General features: G+C 45.8%; 1 protein-coding gene across 4 annotated transcripts in view; it reads left to right on the forward strand.

Annotated features, from left to right (window-relative positions):
• Nucleotides 1–2934: 2934 nt before the first annotated feature.
• Nucleotides 2935–18136, forward strand: part of PSD (pleckstrin and Sec7 domain containing) — a gene marked incomplete at its 5' end in the record, with an annotated part of 89143 nt that continues 73941 nt past the window's right edge. For 2 of the 4 annotated variants that reach the window (XM_081864233.1, XM_081864234.1), the window contains 4 exons: nt 2935–3903; nt 4024–4126; nt 10570–11044; nt 17389–17835. In XM_081864233.1, coding sequence (XP_081720359.1) covers nt 2935–3903; nt 4024–4126; nt 10570–11044; nt 17389–17835 — 1994 coding nt within the window. Of the gene's footprint in view, nt 3904–4023; nt 4127–5859; nt 6277–10569; nt 11045–17388; nt 17836–18136 lie in introns of those variants that run through there. The other 2 variants (XM_081864236.1, XM_081864235.1) reach the window with 2 other exon arrangements.

Genomic DNA, 18136 nt, shown 5'->3' on the forward strand with positions numbered 1-18136 from the left:
TTCCATCCTAATGGCCGTCGTTTCGTCTTTTGAAATGGAGATCTTCAAAAGCTTTCAACTTGCAGAGTCCTAAAGACCTCAGCTATCCTATCTTGTGTTAGACCTTGTGAGTATGTATAGTTAGCTATACTATGTAACTTTGTTATTTTTCTTATCTGTAACGCCCAAAAGAGTGCCTGCTATTCTAGCATGTTTTCTTATGTTATTTTAAAATAAACCTTTTAAGAATGAAACTGTTTTAGTTTGTGTGCCTTTCCGGAGGGAATAGCTAAGTCCTAGCCTTACGCTTTGTTACGCTCTACCGTAGAACTTCTGCCTGCAAGTCTGTGGATGCAGCTTGTGGAGTAAGGGGACAGCCAGGTTAAATGGGTCGCAGCCTGCTCCCTGGGTTGTGATTCGGAGTCCCCTGGACAAGAGGGAGTGGTGGCAGCCCTACCGGGTCTTACTTGTTCTGTTATGCAAAAAAGGTAATCTCACCTGCCAACCTTGCCCTGGGCGTCCTGGCCTGGCCGGAGAGCAGAGGCAGGAGCAGGGAGGGGCAAGCGGTTGGGGGTGAGCATTACTACAGGAAGTTTTAAATATTTAATTCTGTACTGTTTTTAACATTTGATTGGGAGCCGCCCAGAGTGGCTGGGGAAACTCAGCCAGATGGGCGGGGTATAAATCAATTATTATTATTATTATTATTATTATTATTATTATTATTATTATTCATCAGCTTCCCAACCTGAGTACTTGGAGGAGCAAAATAACCATGGCGCCATTCCTCATACCTGATGAATGGTACATGTGTGCTCTTTCGTTCCCTGAGATTGATAGTACATCACAGCACCAAGTGTCCCTATTTTCCAGAGACAGTCCCAGATTTACAGAAGCCCTTCCAGTTTTGGATTTGATCCTAGAATGTCCTGCTTTTCCTTTGGGTGTCCCTATTTTCATCAGAGAAATGTTGGGGGGTATGGAGTTGCATGACTCCCGAGCCAAGGAGTGAAGTAACTATACAACCTATAAGAAGACATCTGAAGGCAGCCCTGTATAGGGAAGTTTTTTTAAAATGTTTCATGTTTTTGCTGTCTTTTTGTATATCCTGTTGGAAGCTGCCCAGCGTGGCTGGGGCAACCCAGTCAGATGGGCGGGGTATAAATAATAATAATAATATTATTATTATTGTTGTTGAATAGGACATCCCTATTTTCCTCGGAGAAATGTTGAAGGGTATGAGATTAATGGGATCCCCCCCCCCATCTAGAGTTTCACAACCTTAGAATTAACTATCGGAAACTCAAGGCAGTAGAGATATGAGATGATCAGAGCCCCCCCAAACTTGAAGCATGGGAAGTCCCAATAAAAAAATTATAATTTGGCAGAATATTTGGACTATACGATATGTATTTGTATAATTTGGAATATTTAAAGTGATTTGATTGGATTGTTAAAATGGAAAATTTAATAAAAAAATTATTATTTTTTAAAAATAGAATTAACTATCTGTGGCAAAATTAACGAAGGCTATCTTGCAGTCAGCTGTTCAAATAAAAACATGGTTCCCATTCTTGCTGTTCTCTGTCTTGCGGAGGGGTGGGGTGACTAAAAACCAGCCCTCCTGTCAAGGAAATGTCTCATTACTCACTCAGTGTAAGATATTCCACCTTCCCCTTCTTTAGTTTGTCTTTTCATTCAGGGAAGCAAACAGCTCACGTGTGTGTGTGACAAAGCATTAATAGAGAAATGTAGCATAGTAACATACTGGCTGAGAGAAATGAAACACCTTGAGGTATGTGACAGTTAGCCTCTTTTTTGAAAAAACTGACAACCTGGAGGAGCCAGTTATAGATTCTAGATCACAGCATAAAATCCCTGCCCACTAGAGGCCGGGTATTCTATTAATCAAATAAGGCTTCTCCAAACATTATCTGCATAACTGAACAACTTAGGTCAAGGTTTACCTCAGGAATCGCCTGAGCCCTTATACCCAAGTTGGCGAGGCTCACTTGATAACAAGAAATAGTATCGTTGGCCCATTATTGTGGGGCATTTTGTCACTAGAGGTTCAGCAGGCACCTTCTGTTTAAACTTTCGAATGCCTGCAGTATGTTGTAGTGGTTTGAGTGTCATACTCAATACGTCTTTCTGCACTGGTTAATCAATGTCTATAGTTAACTTTTTTCTGTGGTGCTACGCATTTTTTGTTGTAAACTGCTTTTGTGAATGAAATAGCAGCCTATTAATATTTTAATAAGTAAAATAGAAAAATTTTGTTTTAGAGAGTTTTCCAAGAACGGGATGACTGGGCAGCATAATGCAATTCTTTGTGCAATTTCAAAGTAATTCACTCACAATAATGCTTCCTTATAGGAAGTTATTTTGTGAAAAATAAACCATGAAACCAAGTAAAAATATATATATATTTTTGCCCTGATCACTTTTGCCTCTGGCCCTGCCCATCACTGCCATGTGGGGCTCAGAAAGTTGCGCAGAAGAGAATGTGGCATTCAGGCTGGGGGGGGGGAGAATCCTTCTAAATTAAAAATCATGGAGTTAGAAGGAACCACAAGGATCATCTAGCCCAACCCCCTGCAATGCAGGAATATTTTGCCAATGCGGGGCTTGAACTCACAGCCCTGAAATTAAGAGTCTCATGCTCTACCTACTGAGCTATCCCTCGTTCCCTGCTCCTTGTTCTCTAGCCTTGTTTGTGGACTCCTGCAATGTAGGTTCAGTTTGCAAGCTCTCCCTCCCTATCTCAGCCTGTCTCTAAATCAAATGTGGCGCTGAGATCCTCACCTCTGACTTTTTGCTATCGCTTTCAGGGCCACGTAGCACGGCTTACTCCCGCTGGATTTCTTACCTCAGCGCTGCTTGGGAAGTTCGGCTCCTGCTCCTCGCGTTTCTCCGTTCGGCTCCGAATCCGTTTCGCCTGCTCTTTCCTCCAGGATGTCCCAGGCAGGAGCAGTCATGTGCTTCCACCCTGAGGGAGACCACGCCATGTCCCCTCAGCGTTTTGCCCGAGAGCTGAAGAGGAGGCCTTGGCTCTCGCCATCCAAGAATGCAGAACCTGCTGCCTTGAACCCCCAGCACTGCCTCACGCCCAACCTCAACGCCGGCAGGATCCACCTCCTCCGCAAGGGGCTCACCGTGGAGGCCAAGCGCTCCCAACTGGGCATGTATAACAGCACCGGCTCCCTTATCCGGAAGGTCACGGAGATGGGTTACCTTGGCAACAGCAACTGCCCCAACTCAGGGAGAGTGACAGCTCCATGCACACCGCTGAGGAGCAGGCCTCCGCCCTCACTGGGCTCTCCAGGCAGCCGCGTCCCCCTAGTCGCCTCAGCCCCCGGCGGTCAAAGCTCTGTGGTGACCTTCCGCTTCATTGAGAAGGCCAGCGTCAAAACTTTAAATGGCCTCCCTCTGGTGGAGTCCAGGAAGGAGAGTGGCTTGAGCAGGAGTCTGGAGTTCGGGGAAGCCCTCCATTTCGGAAGCCCGGCAAGGAAGCAGGGAAGCGGTTGTCCCATGGCCCAAAATCTGCATTCTCCACAGCGTAACGCCACAGCGTCCCCGGAGCCTGTCGCTCAAGAGGCAAGCGAGAGCATCAAAGTGAAGACGAACGAGTCCGTCTTGGCCGGTACTGGCCCTGCTGTGGAACAGGCCCCACTGGCCCTCAGTGGTAAAGGCCAGGAGCACCTTAGTCATAAGCTGAAGCTGGAGACATCTGCTTCGGACCCTCTCCTGACTGGAAACAGGTTCCTTTTGGGAGCACAGTCTTCCCTGAGCCTGGGCAATGGGAGCCCACATTCTCTCAATGCCAACTGCCTCTCCAGCTCCCTTACCAACGGCATGATCAGCCCTTCCAACGACATCTCAGCGCTCCGGAGAAGCCCACAGAGTGGGGAGTCCCCGTACCAGGTACTTCAGAATCCCTTCCTTGCCAGGAATGGCATCTCCTCTGCCCCTTCTTCCTCCATCTTCCTCCATCCCATGCAAGGAACCTCACAAATAAGCATTTTCTCTCTCTCTTTTCTACAGGGGAGTCCATGGGCATATTCCCGAGAGAGCTCCGCCCACGCCCAGCGCATCGCCAAGGCTAAGTGGGAATTCTTCTATGGCTCCCTGGACCCTCCTGGAACAGGTAATGGGCTCGATGCAAGTACTAGTAGGGGAGAGCGTTTGCATGTATGGAAATCAGGCATCTCTTCAGCATTCGACCCTCAAAAACGGTCTCCTGGCTCAGGTTCCACATGCTGTGGTGGGTGCAGTCACAGCAGGGGGGCATTTGGATGCTGGCGGTTGCCGACTTTTATAAAGCAATGTCCAGTGTGGCTGCCAGATTCATACAACGCTGGAATGGAAGACGTGCACCCTTAGATAGCAAGCCTGAAATGCAAAATGGGCTCTCATTAGCTGGGCCGCAGGTTGGGTGGTGATAAGCTGAAATTCAACAAGGAAAATATGTAAGGAGAGAAGAATCAAATGCATGGGTGTGGAACAAGGCAGAGGTAGCTGTGGGAAAGACCTGAGATGAACAGGGGGACCTTCGTCCAACCCTTTGTAAGTGTTGAAATATTCACTTCCTATGAGGAAGTGGACCTACCATTTGCTAGAGATCCTGAGAAACTCCTCCTTTTGCATAGGTCCATCCCTGAGATGTTACGTGCAAGGGCCTAAGGGCTAGGAAAGCTGGAAGTGGTTTTCCATAGTGGTTTCCCAGCTATTTTTCTTGGGATATGCCCCAGAAGCAACTGATACACTCTATACCAGTGTTTCCCAACCTTGTGCCTCCAGCTGTTTTTGGACTACAATTCCCATCATCCCTTGCCACTGGTCTTGCTGGTCAGGGATGATGGGAGTTGTAGTTCAAAAACAGCTGGAGGCACAAGGTTGGGAAACACTGCTCTATACTTCCTGCTGGAGGTGCTCCTCATTCAGACTCTGTTACAGCTTTTTAGGTTGTGATCCACCCTGAGATCTACCGGTATAGGGTGGTATACAAATTTTAACAACAACAACCAGCTTTGTAAAAATGGAGAGAGGTGCTCTTTCCCCCTGGAATACGTTCCTTGCAGTGTCTGGATAGACAGTGGTTGTGTTTGCACATTATGCTAAGACAAACCGTGGCTTAGTGCTGCCTCTCGAAGAGGAATCTGCAGCTACTTTGCTCCTTCCTGGACTTTTTTAATAAGTGCAGCAGCTAAGCCAAGGTTTGGTTTAGTGCATCGTCTGAACCCAGAGCAGGGCTAAGCATCTCTCCACCTGAACCACAATCCATAGCCAGGGTTCCTCTTGTGGTTCCAAGAATGATCCTGAGTTTGGGCAAAATGCTAAGTTAACTGTAGCCTAGCTGCCATCCTAGGGACGCGGGTGGCGCTGTGGGTTAAACCACAGAGTCTAGGGCTTGCTGATCAGAAGGTCGGCAGTTCGAATCCCCACAATGGGGTGAGCTTCTGTTGCTCGGTCCCTGCTCATGCCAACCTAGCAGTTCAAAAGCACATCAAAGTGCAAGTAGATAAATAGGTACCGCTCCGGCGGGAAGGTAAACGGCGTTTCCATGCGCTGCTCTGGTTCGCCAGAAGCGGCTTAGTCATGCTGGCCACACGACCCGGAAGCTGTACGCCGGCTCCCTCGGCCAATAAAGCGAGATGAGCGCCGCAACCCCAGAGTCAGTCACAACTGAACCTAATGGTCAGGGGTCCCTTTACCTTTTAGCTGCCATCCTGCACTAACCTCAAAAGTCAGGGGAGGAGTGAAGCAGGCATGAGCTACTCTCTGGGAGCCATTTGTGAAGTCACAGTAAGCCATCCTCTGACTTAGCAGTGATATGCAAACCAGGTCACTGTGCGGCGAGGAAGGGAAATATTAACTAAGAGATTGACAGTGTTACATGAGAGGCCTGGTACCCTCTTGGTTTGGGGCCACAGTTCCCATAAGCTCCAGTCGGCATAGCCGTGCTGGCAGGGGTTGATGGGCGTGGTAATTCAAAAGCACCAGGAGGGCACCAAGTTGGGAAAAGCTGGGCAAGACCCTTTCCTTGCAAGCAGATGCTGTGACTGGGGGCAGACAAAAAGGCATAAGAGGCTGCAGGCACAAAAGGGAGCAAACGGAAGCGTTTCCATCCCCAAAAATCTACCCATTAGCTTCCCAGCAGAGCAACACTTGTGACTGATGCACATCTTTCTTGACTGCACCCGTACAAAGAACAGTGCGCAAACATACAGCGACCAAGTGGAGCGATGTAAAAGAAAGGAATGGCCTCATCCGTGCACAACCTCAGTCGCCATAGAAGTATGTGACATGGCAGAGTGATTGCATGAACCTTCAAACAAAGAGGAGAGCGGGTGCTTACTGATAAGATATTTTTATCAGTAAGCACCAGAGCCTGTCCTGCTCTTTGTTTGATTCCGCCTGGTGCTTCTTAACCCCCTTCCTGCAGGCTGATTGTGTGAAGCTGCCTAATGCTGCATCCATAAATATTGGCCCATCTAGCCTAAGACTGACTTATAAAGTCTCAAGTAGAGATTATAAAAATTTTTAAAAATAGTCCAGTAGCACCTTAGAGACCAACTAAGTTTGTTCTTGGTACAGTGGTACCTCAGGTTACATACGCTTCAGGTTACATACGCTTCAGGTTACAGACTCCGCTAACCCAGAAATAGTGCTTCAGGTTAAGAACTTTGCTTCAGGATGAGAACAGAAATCATGCTCTGGCGGTGCTGCGGCAGCAGGAGGCCCCATTAGCTAAAGTGGTGCTTCAGGTTAAGAACAGTTTCAGGTTAAGAACAGACCTCCGGAACAAATTAAGTACTTAACCAGAGGTACCACTGTATAAGCTTTTGTGTGCATGCACACTTCTTCAGATACACTGAAACAGAAGTCACCAGACCCTTTTATACAGTGGGAGGGTGGGATGGGGGTGGGGTATCGACTAATTGCAGTTGTTAACTGTTGTCAGAAGGTTTACCATACCCATTGAGCCAATCACCCATCTCATACTACCCTTCTGAGAAAACCCCCACCCCACCCTCCCACTATATATAAGGGTCTGGTGACTTCTGCTTCAGTGTATCTGAAGAAGTGTGCATGCACACGAAAGCTTATACCTAGAACAAACTTAGTTGGTCTCTAAGGTGCTACTGGACTATTTTTTAATTTTTTATTTCGACTGCGTCAGACCAACACGGCTATCTACCTGAATCTAGAATCAAGTAGAGATGAATATTGTTGTTATTATCTCTTTAGTTATACCCCGCCTTTTACCCTGACAGGGACTTAAGGCATCTTAAAGATAAAATAAGAACAACTAAATATGGGGGTCGTTAAAAAACAACTCTGTGTGTGTCTGATAGCTATTAAAAACATATAATTACAGTGGTACCTCTGGATACGAACGGGATCCGTTCCGGAGCCCCATTCGCATCCAGAAGCAAATGTAACTAGTGATGTTACGTCTGCGCACGCGCACGCCGCTTTTCGCCGCTTCTGCGCATGCGCGTGACGTTATTTTGAGCGTCTGCGCATGCGCAAGCGGCGAAACCCGGAAGTAACGTGCTCTGTTACTTCCGGGTTGCCGCGGAGCTCAACTCGAACGCGCTCAACCCAAAGTGCATTCAACCCAAGGTATGACTGTACCATAAACACAACCTGGCACCAGCCCCCTCAGTAAAATCAGTCAGTTCCCAAATGCTGAAAGGTCTTTGGCTGTAGGCAGAAGAACAGCACAGAGGGAACTAGACTGAGGAAGGGGGTTCCAAAGTTGTCTAGGAGCAGCCCCCACGGAGAAGGCCCTTTCCTGCATCTCTACCAAGCATGGCTGTGAGGGTGACAGGGCTGAGAGAAGCCCCCCCCCCTTCCCAGAGACCCAGACAGGTTTGTATGAGGGAATATGGTCTTTCGGTGGGCTAAGATGTTTTTTCCAGGCTTGAGCTATTTAAACCATGGGTAGGCAAACTAAGGCCCGGGGGCCAGGTGTGGCCCAATCACCTTCTCAATCCAGCCCACAGATGGTCCGGGAATCAGCGTGTTTTTACATGAGTAGAATGTGCCCTTTTATTTTAAATGGGTTATTTGTGGGGCATAGGAATTCGTTCAATTTTTTGTTCAAAATATAGTCTGGCCCCCCACAAGGTCTGAGGGGCAGTGGACCGGCCCCCTGCTGAAAAAGTTTGCCGACCCCTGATTTAAACAAACAAGCATACAAACAAACAATAATGAGAAAGAGATGAAGAAACTGCAAGATGAAATGTGTATCTGTTAAAACAATTAACACTGACATTGAAGAATTTGGGATGGACCTTGATGAATGCTAGAATTGGTTTCAATGGACTAAAATGATTAAAAGCAAGAAGGGGAATTTGCAGATATGAAGAACTAATTAGAAAAGGAACAATAAATGCTTTCCTTCCTATCAATCTTTTCAATTATATCAGTTAGTCCATTAGAAAACATAAATATAAAAAATGGTGGGGAAGTATTTCAGAAAGAGCTTCTGCTTATGATTTTTCCATCACCCCCACAGTCCTTAAAAGATTTAACAGTCTGTGAAATTGGAGTTAGAACTCTGATTACTCCCCAAGCACTATTCAATTTCAAGGAAGCTATGACGATTGAATAATGTGTGTTTTAGCTGATACACAAATAATCACGAAGTTAAAAGGTGGAATTAAATTCTTATTTGAGATAAATTAAATTCTTATTTGAAGGGGGGATACATAACACCGCGTATGCAGATTGTTAAAATATATTAGGAATACCTTTAAAGTAGGGCTGGAAAAGGTGCCCATACAAGGGCAAGTTGCAGGCAGATTTCATTTACTTTTTTGGAGGGGGGCAAAATTGTTCATATGGCTTAGGCAAGCATGGCCAAACTTGGCCCTCCAGATGTTTTGGGACTACAACTTCCAACATCCCTAGCTAGCAGGACCAGTGGTCAGGGATGATGGGAATTGTAGTCCCAAAACCTCTGGAGGGCCAAGTTTGGCCATGCCTGGCTTAGGGGTGCTTATCATTGCAGAAAGTGGTGGTGGTCTCCTCTCCTCTCCCCCACCCCTTGCTTTCTCCATCTGTCTCTAAGCTGTCACTATTTTGTGGGAGGGTTTCAAGTTTACAGAAGAAATTTGGGTTTGTTCAATTAAAGCACTCTGTTGCTCTAGCACAACAAATTCACTATAAAAAGAAAGGACAAACTTTTGCAGTTAGGAATGTGACAGGGAAATGCACTCAAAAGTGTGAGGTGGACGATTGACCAATAGGAAGGTGTGGAAACACCCCGTGAACAAGCCAGGATGAATGTTCAATATAGGCCAGACATAGTCTAACCACTGCGTTAGCTCTGTGCAAAGCAAATTAGAATGAATGCTGAATAAACAGGTTGCCTGAAGTAAACCCCATCCCTCTCCTTTAAAAGTTTAAACTGTAAGAAAGAAAGAAAATCAGTGTCACTTCAGGAATATTCTGGGAGATGATGATGGCAGCCACCAACTGTGCTCTTGCAAATATAAAAAATACATCTTTGTCAAGAGTGGTAACTTTTAAAAACTATTTAAAGTAAGAGAGAGAAAGGAGCAAACCATTGTTTCTCACCCTACCCAATTCAAAACAGTCTTCCCCACTCCAGCTTAAGGCATGTCTACTCAGAAATAAGCCTTACCATACACTTGGCAAATCAGGATGAAGGGATAGCTCAGTTGGTGGAGACTTTTAATCTCAGCATCATGGGTTTGAGCCCATGTTGGGCAAAACATTCCTGCATTGCAGCGGGGGGTTGGACTAGATGACCCTTGTGGTCCCTTCCAACCCTACAATTCTATGACTCTAACAGGCTCATTGGTGTATAACCTCCCCATAAACAAGTTGAATTGAATGCCCAGTAATGACCAGATATTGTCTGACCTCTGTGTAAGCTTTGTGCAAGAAAATTGGGATTAATCTCAATAAATGGAGCCTTACACAAATGCTAAACACTTTAGAATGTGGGGGAACCTGCTGCTCCCTTCCTTCCTCCCTTCCACTATCTGTTTTTGGTTTTCTTCACCATTTTTCTCTTTGTCTGATTGGGATACACAGTCTGTACTGTATAACCAGAGATGTTCACATATGGATGCGGGTGGTGCTGTGGTCTAAACCACTGAGCCTCTTGGGCTTGCTGATCAGAAGGTTGGCAGTTCGAATCCCCGCAACAAAGTGAGATCCCGTTGCTCTGTCCCAGCTCCTGTCATCCTAGCAGTTCAAATGCACACCAGTGCAAGTAGATAAATAGGTACCACTGTGGCAGGAGGGTAAACGACGTTTCCATGCGCTCTGGCTTACATCACAGTGTTCCGTTGTGCCAGTAGCAGTTTAGTCATGCTGGCCACATGACCTGGAAAGGTGTCTGTGGACAAACGCCGGCTCCCTCGGCGTGAAAGCGAGATGAACGCCACAACCCCATAGTCACCTTTGACTGGACTTAACTGTCCAGGGGTTGACATATGGCATATTTCTTTGTCAGTTCCATGGTTCTCATGTAAGGCTGAGAGATCCAGCATCTGCCAGGACTTAGTGAGTAGTTTTTATTTGTAACCCGGGATCTCTCTATTCCAGGGATGCGTCCTCATAACACACCTGATCCTCCACCTCAGCAGCTCAAGAAATCCAACCACCAGATTCAGCCAAAGCCAGATTGGACGGGACCCGAGCATAGCTTGTGCCACGTGGAGGTGGAAATTGAGATGGCTCCACCAGGCAGTGCAAAACCTGGAAACTGTGAAACGGGAATTATCCGCAGAACCATAAAGTACTCGGAGACTGACTTGGATTCTGTCCCTTTGAGGTGCTACCATGAGACCAACATTGATGATATATTGGCTGAGAAAGATGAAGCGGATTCAGCCATCGAGAGCCAGAAAGACAGCGAGAGCAATCCAAGTTTCACGGGAATCTTGGGGAAAGGGTGTGCTGTTCCAGGAGACCCCTTTGCTCAGCACACAAGAGAAGATGATGACAAGTGTCTGAGAAACAAGACACAGGACATTGAAGATGACGAGGTATTCGAAGCCATCCAACAGCATCAAGAGAGGTGAGGGTCTCTCTGGACTGGTCAGTACCAAGCTTGTCCCTTGTATTGAGCAATATTGTCTGGTTTTGTTCTTACAGAGGTCGAGATAGCAAGAGAAGCATAGGCTTTACCTGCTTGACTTAGTCTCTTCATACAAAGCTACCTCTTTCCTGTTAAGGCTGGGTTGGGTCTTGCCAAAGCTCATCTGGGGAACCTTTTCAGCCCTTGAAGCTGGTGACAATTGTCATTATGAACTTCTCGGGCACAAAGTGGGGGTGGAGCGAAGCAGCTTCCCATTGTGTTGCTTCAATACTGCGACACTTTGGTGCTGCAAAAGCACTGGTTGTCTGCAATTAGCTGCAGCAAATTAGAAGAGCTGTTCCACACAGCATATTCCCTATAAAGCAAATCTCACAGTGTCCATTTCCATTGGCAAGAATCTATTATATATCCATTCTTTTGGGCAAATGCACCCTTCTTCCCGCAGCTATCCCTTTGTTTTCTTCTTTCTTTTGAAGTTGCTTCTGTTTCTAGCACTTTGACAGCTTCCTTTTCACTCATATGGGTGATGTTCCTGAATCAGCCCTGAATTTCCCATGTGAGAGGAGTTCATTGGAATGTTCTTTGTCTAAACTCAAACATTAACCCAAAAGTAAAAAGGAGAGAGAGAAAATTGTGTCCTCTTTGAAGCCAGACCAATTGCTCAGTAATTATTTCATTTTCAGTATCACAGTGGCAAAATTCAGCTCATAAAAACTTAATAATAATAATAATAATAATAATAATAATAATAATAATAATAATACAATTGTTCTGGCCACAAGGGGAAAGTACAATAATTAAACTTGTCCCTCTTTGAAGTTACTGGCGGACAGGCAGATTCAGGGAAATGCTGGTTATGTCAGTGAACAGGAACCAACCACTTAAAGAAAATTAAAGGTTCTGGCAAATCTCAACAGCACTGTGAGATTTGGACAGGCTAGGCTGCAGTTGTGTTTTAACTCAAAACAATTGCCACGAATCAGGTCAGAGAAAAGGTAGGCAACAAAACAGAGGCTAGGACAGAACAAATGGCAAGGTTGCTACCTGGTTACTTTGGGAAAACTCAATGAACAAATGATGTTGAGATGCAAGACAAAGGGTGGAATGCAATGTCGTACTGAAGAGGTTGTGTCATCAGTGCAAACATTTCTGCTTGCAAGGTGGAATTATTATTATTAATATTATTTATTGGATTTATATATCGCCCTATACCCAAAGGACATGGGTGGCGCTGTGGGTTAAACCACAGAGCCTAGGACTTGCCGATTGGAAGGTCGGCGGTTCGAATCCCCATGACGGGGTAAGCTCCCGTTGCTCGGTCCCTGCTCCTGCCAACCTAGCAGTTCGAAAGCACGTCAAAGTGCAAGTAGATAAATAGGTACCGCTCCGGCGGGAAGGTAAACGGTGTTTCCTTGTGCTACTCTGGTTCACCAGAAGTGGCTTAGTCATGCTGGCCACATGACCCAGAAGCTGTACACTGGCTCCCTCGGCCAGTAAAGCGAGATGAGCACCGCAACCCCAGAGTTGGCCACGACTGGACCTAATGGTCAGGGGTCCCCTTTACCCTTTATACCCAAAGGTCTCAGGGTGGTATTGCCTCCCTCCTCCCTGTGTGCTGTTCTGGAGGTTCTCCAAGCAGATTTGAGGAGGGTACAGAGGTACACAGGGAGATTTTTTGTGGGGGAAGGAAACCCCATTGCACTAGCAGGAATCCTTGCTCTGGCTTATGCAAGCACAACAACTTAATTGAATCCTGCACTAACCAACTAATTACACACACACACAGGGGTGTGTGTAGAGTTTTGGAAACTAAGGAATTCTTGTTCTCTAGAGGTCCATTAAATACCTTCTGGGAATGTTGAAAGACTTTCCTATTTGGATTGGCATTCAGCAACTGAAGATGAGGTAAATCACTCGTGATCAAATATACACATATATTTGTATTATTGGGTATGCCCTCCATCCCCGCAAAAAAAAAAAAAAGAGTTCTTAACCTGTCTTGAGCCCATGGTGGGAAATATTTATTAAGATTGTCAGCAGGATAGGGGTCCTGCAGTCCTGAGACAAGGTGAGGTGACCACCTCAGATGGCAACATCCACAGGGGCAGCAGATCTCAATGTAGATCTTTATTCCTCGCTTGTTGCTGATGTAGACCTTCACTTGCCGCTTCTTCCCTCACAGGGAGTGCGGACGCCATTTTGTGGTCTGCCTCAGGTGCCAAAATGTCTTAGGCTGGCCCTGACTCTTAGTATACCCACAAGCATGTCTTGGCAGAGTGGGGGATAAATTCACCTTTTGTGTATTTCGTTTTTAGGGAAGCTTTTAATGTTTAGTAGACTACAGTGGTACCTCGGGTTACATACGCTTCAGGTTACAGACTCCACTAACCCAGAAATAGTGCTTCAGGTTAAGAACTTTGCTTCAGGATGAGAACAGAAATTGTGCTGTGGCGGCACGGCAGCAGCGGGAGGCCCCATTAGCTAAAGTGGTGCTTCAGGTTAAGAACAGTTTCAGGTTAAGTACGGACTTCCGGAACAAATTAAGTACTTAACCCGAGGTACCACTGTATTGTATTTTAATATTCTGTTGGAAGCCGCCCAGAGTGGCTGAGGAAACCCAGCCAGATGGGTGGGGTAGAAATAAATTATTATTATTATTATTATTATTATTATTATTATTATTATTATTCCCCATGGAAACCCTGTTCCTTGCTGCAGACTCTGCACTCCACTGATCATGAGTAGAAAAAGCAGCTTAAATTCATTTTCTCCAGCTATGTCAGTTGTGGCGCCTTCCTTTTGACACTGAAAATCTCATCTCTCCATGAAAATGCTCCATACATGCCAAAGTGTGCTGATCTCAGTAGTCTCAGCAGACTTCAGATTCCAACAGGATTTTAAAGCCTTGTCTCAGCACAGCAAGATCCCTGTCTAGGCAACGGTATCCCTGTATAGTGACTCCCTCTGTCGGCAGCTGAGCTGTCAAATCACACAGGGAGTTTTGGGTCTGGCGGAAGGGGAAGAGAAGCCATTGAAAGGATTTGAGGAAGGGCAAGTTGAATGGTTTGAACAATGGAGAGATGTGAATAGTTTTGATGGCAGAATTGTGCCTAGAGGTAGAAAGACTGGGGTGTAAAAAAAAGGAGGTCAGAGAGAAGTCTAACGATGACCGGAATAATATCCCCTATTTCCAACTTGCTTGCAAAAGCAAAAGAAGCAACTGCAGAATAAAAGTGGCAGGAAGGGTTAAGATTCACTCTTTCCACCTGTTTTGAAGGGGAAACCTGCTCAATGCCCATGGCTTACTCTGCACCATTTTCCAAAAGGGAGAACATTTTAGTAAACAGCAGTGTCCTGACCTCCCCTCTATTAATTACAGATTTGGTGTAGGACATTTAACCACTGGCTTTGCCTAAATTTAAACCCCGCTGGTCTACTACCCTTAGTATTGCAAGGTTGTCATGAGAGGGTTTGAACTAAAATTGTCAACCAAAATCTTTACTTTCCTGGTTTATCACCACAACAGTTATTAACCGTGGGCTTCAGTAAAGCAAATAATTTAATTAGACAACACCTATATGATATTGAGCGACAAAATAATCTGGCCACAATAAGGAAATTTTGTCTGTGGTATGATTATTTTCCAACTAGTCATTTTGACACTTTGGCACTCTATTTGCGAAATTTAACAATTCCAAAATACAGACACACCTTCACTTTCACAAGATAGAATATACTGCCTTTGGCTCTACTTGAGGGTTGATTTCAAAAAATTCCACCAGAAAAGCTGCTATGTCCCTGTGGAGATGGCAGTATTGAGTCCGTGGCTCATGTGCTTCTGGCTTGCACTCTTTATAGAGATTTGAGGAGTGAGGTAATCACCCCTCTATTATTGTCGCTCAACCATTGCTACTGTGTCCTTTTCTTTTAGCAGATCAAGAAGATCAGGTGACAGCAAAAACCGCAAGATTTTTAGTGGGGGCAATTAGAATATGATCTATTATTTGATTATTGATGTAAACCCCCAAAATGTATTTTCTATAGTTAAGTTTTTACCTCTATCTTCAGTACATTTTATTTTATTTTATTGCTAGGGCTAGTGGTTGATGTAAATAAAGATTCAGAATTCTGAAAGAGCAGTGTGGTGTCAGGAGAAAAAGGGGTAACCACAGGGGGAGATGGAGATTATGAGAGTAAAATGCCTCTCAGGGACATGAGAGAAGGATGACCAGCTATGCAGGCCAAAAGAATACAGCTCCAGAATACTGAAATGGTAGACACATGCCGTGTGCACTTGGCTTGGAGACAAATCATATCTCAAGGCAAATCTGGGTGAAGATGCACAACTCCAGACCCTCCAAGTGTCCCTGTTTTCCAGGGACAGTCCTGGATTTACAGAAGCCATCCCGGTTTCTGATTTGATCCTGGAGTGTCCCGCTTTTCCTTAGGATGTCCCTGTTTTCATCAGAGGCTATGGAGTTATCCGACCCCTGAGCCATCTGAAGGTATAGGGAAGTTTTTTTAATGTTTAATGTTTTGTTGTGTTTTTATATGTGCTGGAAGATGCCCAGAGTGACTAGGGCAATCCAGTCAGATGGGTGGGGTATAAATAGTAAAATAATAATAATAATAATAATAATAATTGTGTTTTTATATGTGCTGGAAGATGCCCAGAGTGACTAGGGCAATCCAGTCAGATGGGTGGGGTATAAATAGTAAAATAATAATAATAATAATAATAATAATAATAATAATTATTATTATATAAAAGGTAAAGGGACCCCTGACCATTAGGTCCGGTCGTGGCCGACTCTGGGGTTGCGGCGCTCATCTCGCTTTATTGGCCGAGGGAGCCGGCGTACAGCTTCCAGGTCATGTGGCCAGCATGACTAAGCTGCTTCTGGCGAACCAGAGCAGCGCACGGAAACGCCGTTTACCTTCCTGCCGGAGCGGTACCTATTTATCTACTTGCACTTTGACATGCTTTCAAACTGCTAGGTTGGCAGGAGCAGGGACCGAGCAATGGGAGCTCACCCCTTTGCAGGGATTCGAACCGCCAACCTTCTGATTAGCAAGTCCTAGGCTCTGTGGTTTAACCCACAGCGCCACCCACGTCCCTTTATTATTATTTAGGACATCTTTCTTTTCATTGGCAAAATGTTGAGAGTGTATGCAGCTCCATCCTTTCCACTCCTCTTAGCTAAAAGGAAAGGTGGGGCCACAGCAGCCAGGAGCCACTGCAAAGATCACTTTCTCTGCCAGAGGAGAAGAATGGAACTGGATAGGTTCCCTCTTTTTCTTAGAAAGACAGAATTGCAGGTAGTGCCACTGAAAAGAACATTGTTTTTACTCATCAAAAGCCCTTGGGCCAGTGTGGGCTATCAGTTGCATAAACTAAGCAAAAAGGGATTTATTCCCAGCAGAACTTGCCGAAGAAGCACTCCAAACCTGCTCACTGCAGATACACACCAGTCCATTGGGCTGGACCTCAGAAACTTCCCTTCCCAATGGGAGAGCCAGAATCCATAGATCTTCCCTATGCCTTAGCTTGGCTGGTACATACAGAAGAGAGGCTGACTCTGGTTAGCTCCTGACTATGGCCAGGATTTGTGGGGGGGGGGCAGGACACCCACCTGCCATCATCCTGTGTCTTGCTCTGTCTAGCAGATTTGGAATGAAATGTCTCAACAACAGTTGCTTTAAATTACTTGCTTTTCTGACCCCAAGCGCTCAGAAAAAAAATCTGCCAAAATATTCAGTCACTTGAAAACTAGGAAGTCAAATAAAAAATGAACACCAGAGAATCCCTTTCATGTATTTAACTGGTATATTTTGCAAAATTACAAAGAACATGAATTTTCCATCTTTTAAAAAAAATCTAAACTAAAACAAGGTTTCTTGGATTTGCTGAAAATCTTTTCAGCACTTCCTTTTCAAATTACTCCTTTTTCCCCAATGCAGTTTTTCAGTAATCACAGCCCATTGAGATGCTCCCCTGTCATCGTCTACCTTAGCCAGGTCATTACTTTCCACAAGAAGAATCGCTAGAATATTCTGATTATTTCTACTTTTAGTTAAGTTTTTTTATTTATTTACTTGATTCAGGAGGGGCAGCTTCCCTCCTGCCCACCCCCCGCTATGCCCATGCTGCTGGCTGAGGAACCATTTCCTGAATTATCACAGGGAGAGCTGTCTACCCCTTTGGAAAGACCCTCGTTCTGATCAGTGGTGTAGAAGACACTTCCCTGAGTTGAGGACTGCTGTGTCTGTTTCTCTGTAACTTGTGCCTCCCTCTTTCTCACCACCTCATCCCCAATCTCCAGGATCATCAACAGAGACGCCCAGGGGCTGCTCAAGTCCCCAGTGCCCTTTCTCCTCGGACACAGCCTCTCCAGGGATGGCATGGATTCATTCAGCAGGCATTTTGAGAGCATCATGGAGTCTCACCGAGCCAAAGGGACCTCTTACACCAGCCTCGACTCCATTGACATCCTGTCCTCCCCGGCCCAAACGCACAGCGGAACGTACTTCACCTTCGACCTCCCAACTCTCACCCCGGAAGTACAAGAGCAAATTCGAGACAGTGCCAAGCTCATTGAGCAGAACTTTGCCCCCCTGGCCCACCTGGAGCCAGATTCCGGGACAAGCTCCGCCACGGATGCCCCCTGGACCGAGCGAGAGGAGGAGCCGAGACAAGGTGGGGAAGGCAGCCTACAGAGTCCCTGTCACTCCGACGACAGCCTAGGAATTCCCCTGGCCTCCATCATAAGGTGAGTGAATGAAGCTACAGTGGTGCCCCGCAAGACGAATGCCTCGCAAGACGGAAAACTCGCTAGACGAAAGAGTTTTCCGTTTTGGAGGTGCTTCGCAAAACGAATTTCCTATGGGCTTGCTTCGCAAGACAAAAATGTCTTGCGAGTTCCTGTGGTTTTTTTTTCCTTTTCCCCCCTTTTTCTAAGCCGCTAAGCCGCTTATCCGCTAAGCCGCTAAGCCGCTAAAAGCCGCTAAGCCGCTAATAGCGCTAAGCCGCTAAGCCATCAATGGGCTTGCTTCGCAAGATGAAAAAACCGC

Source organism: Podarcis erhardii (genome assembly GCF_964252035.2).
Source record: "Podarcis erhardii genome assembly, chromosome: 5".
Lineage (NCBI taxonomy): Eukaryota > Metazoa > Chordata > Lepidosauria > Squamata > Lacertidae > Podarcis > Podarcis erhardii.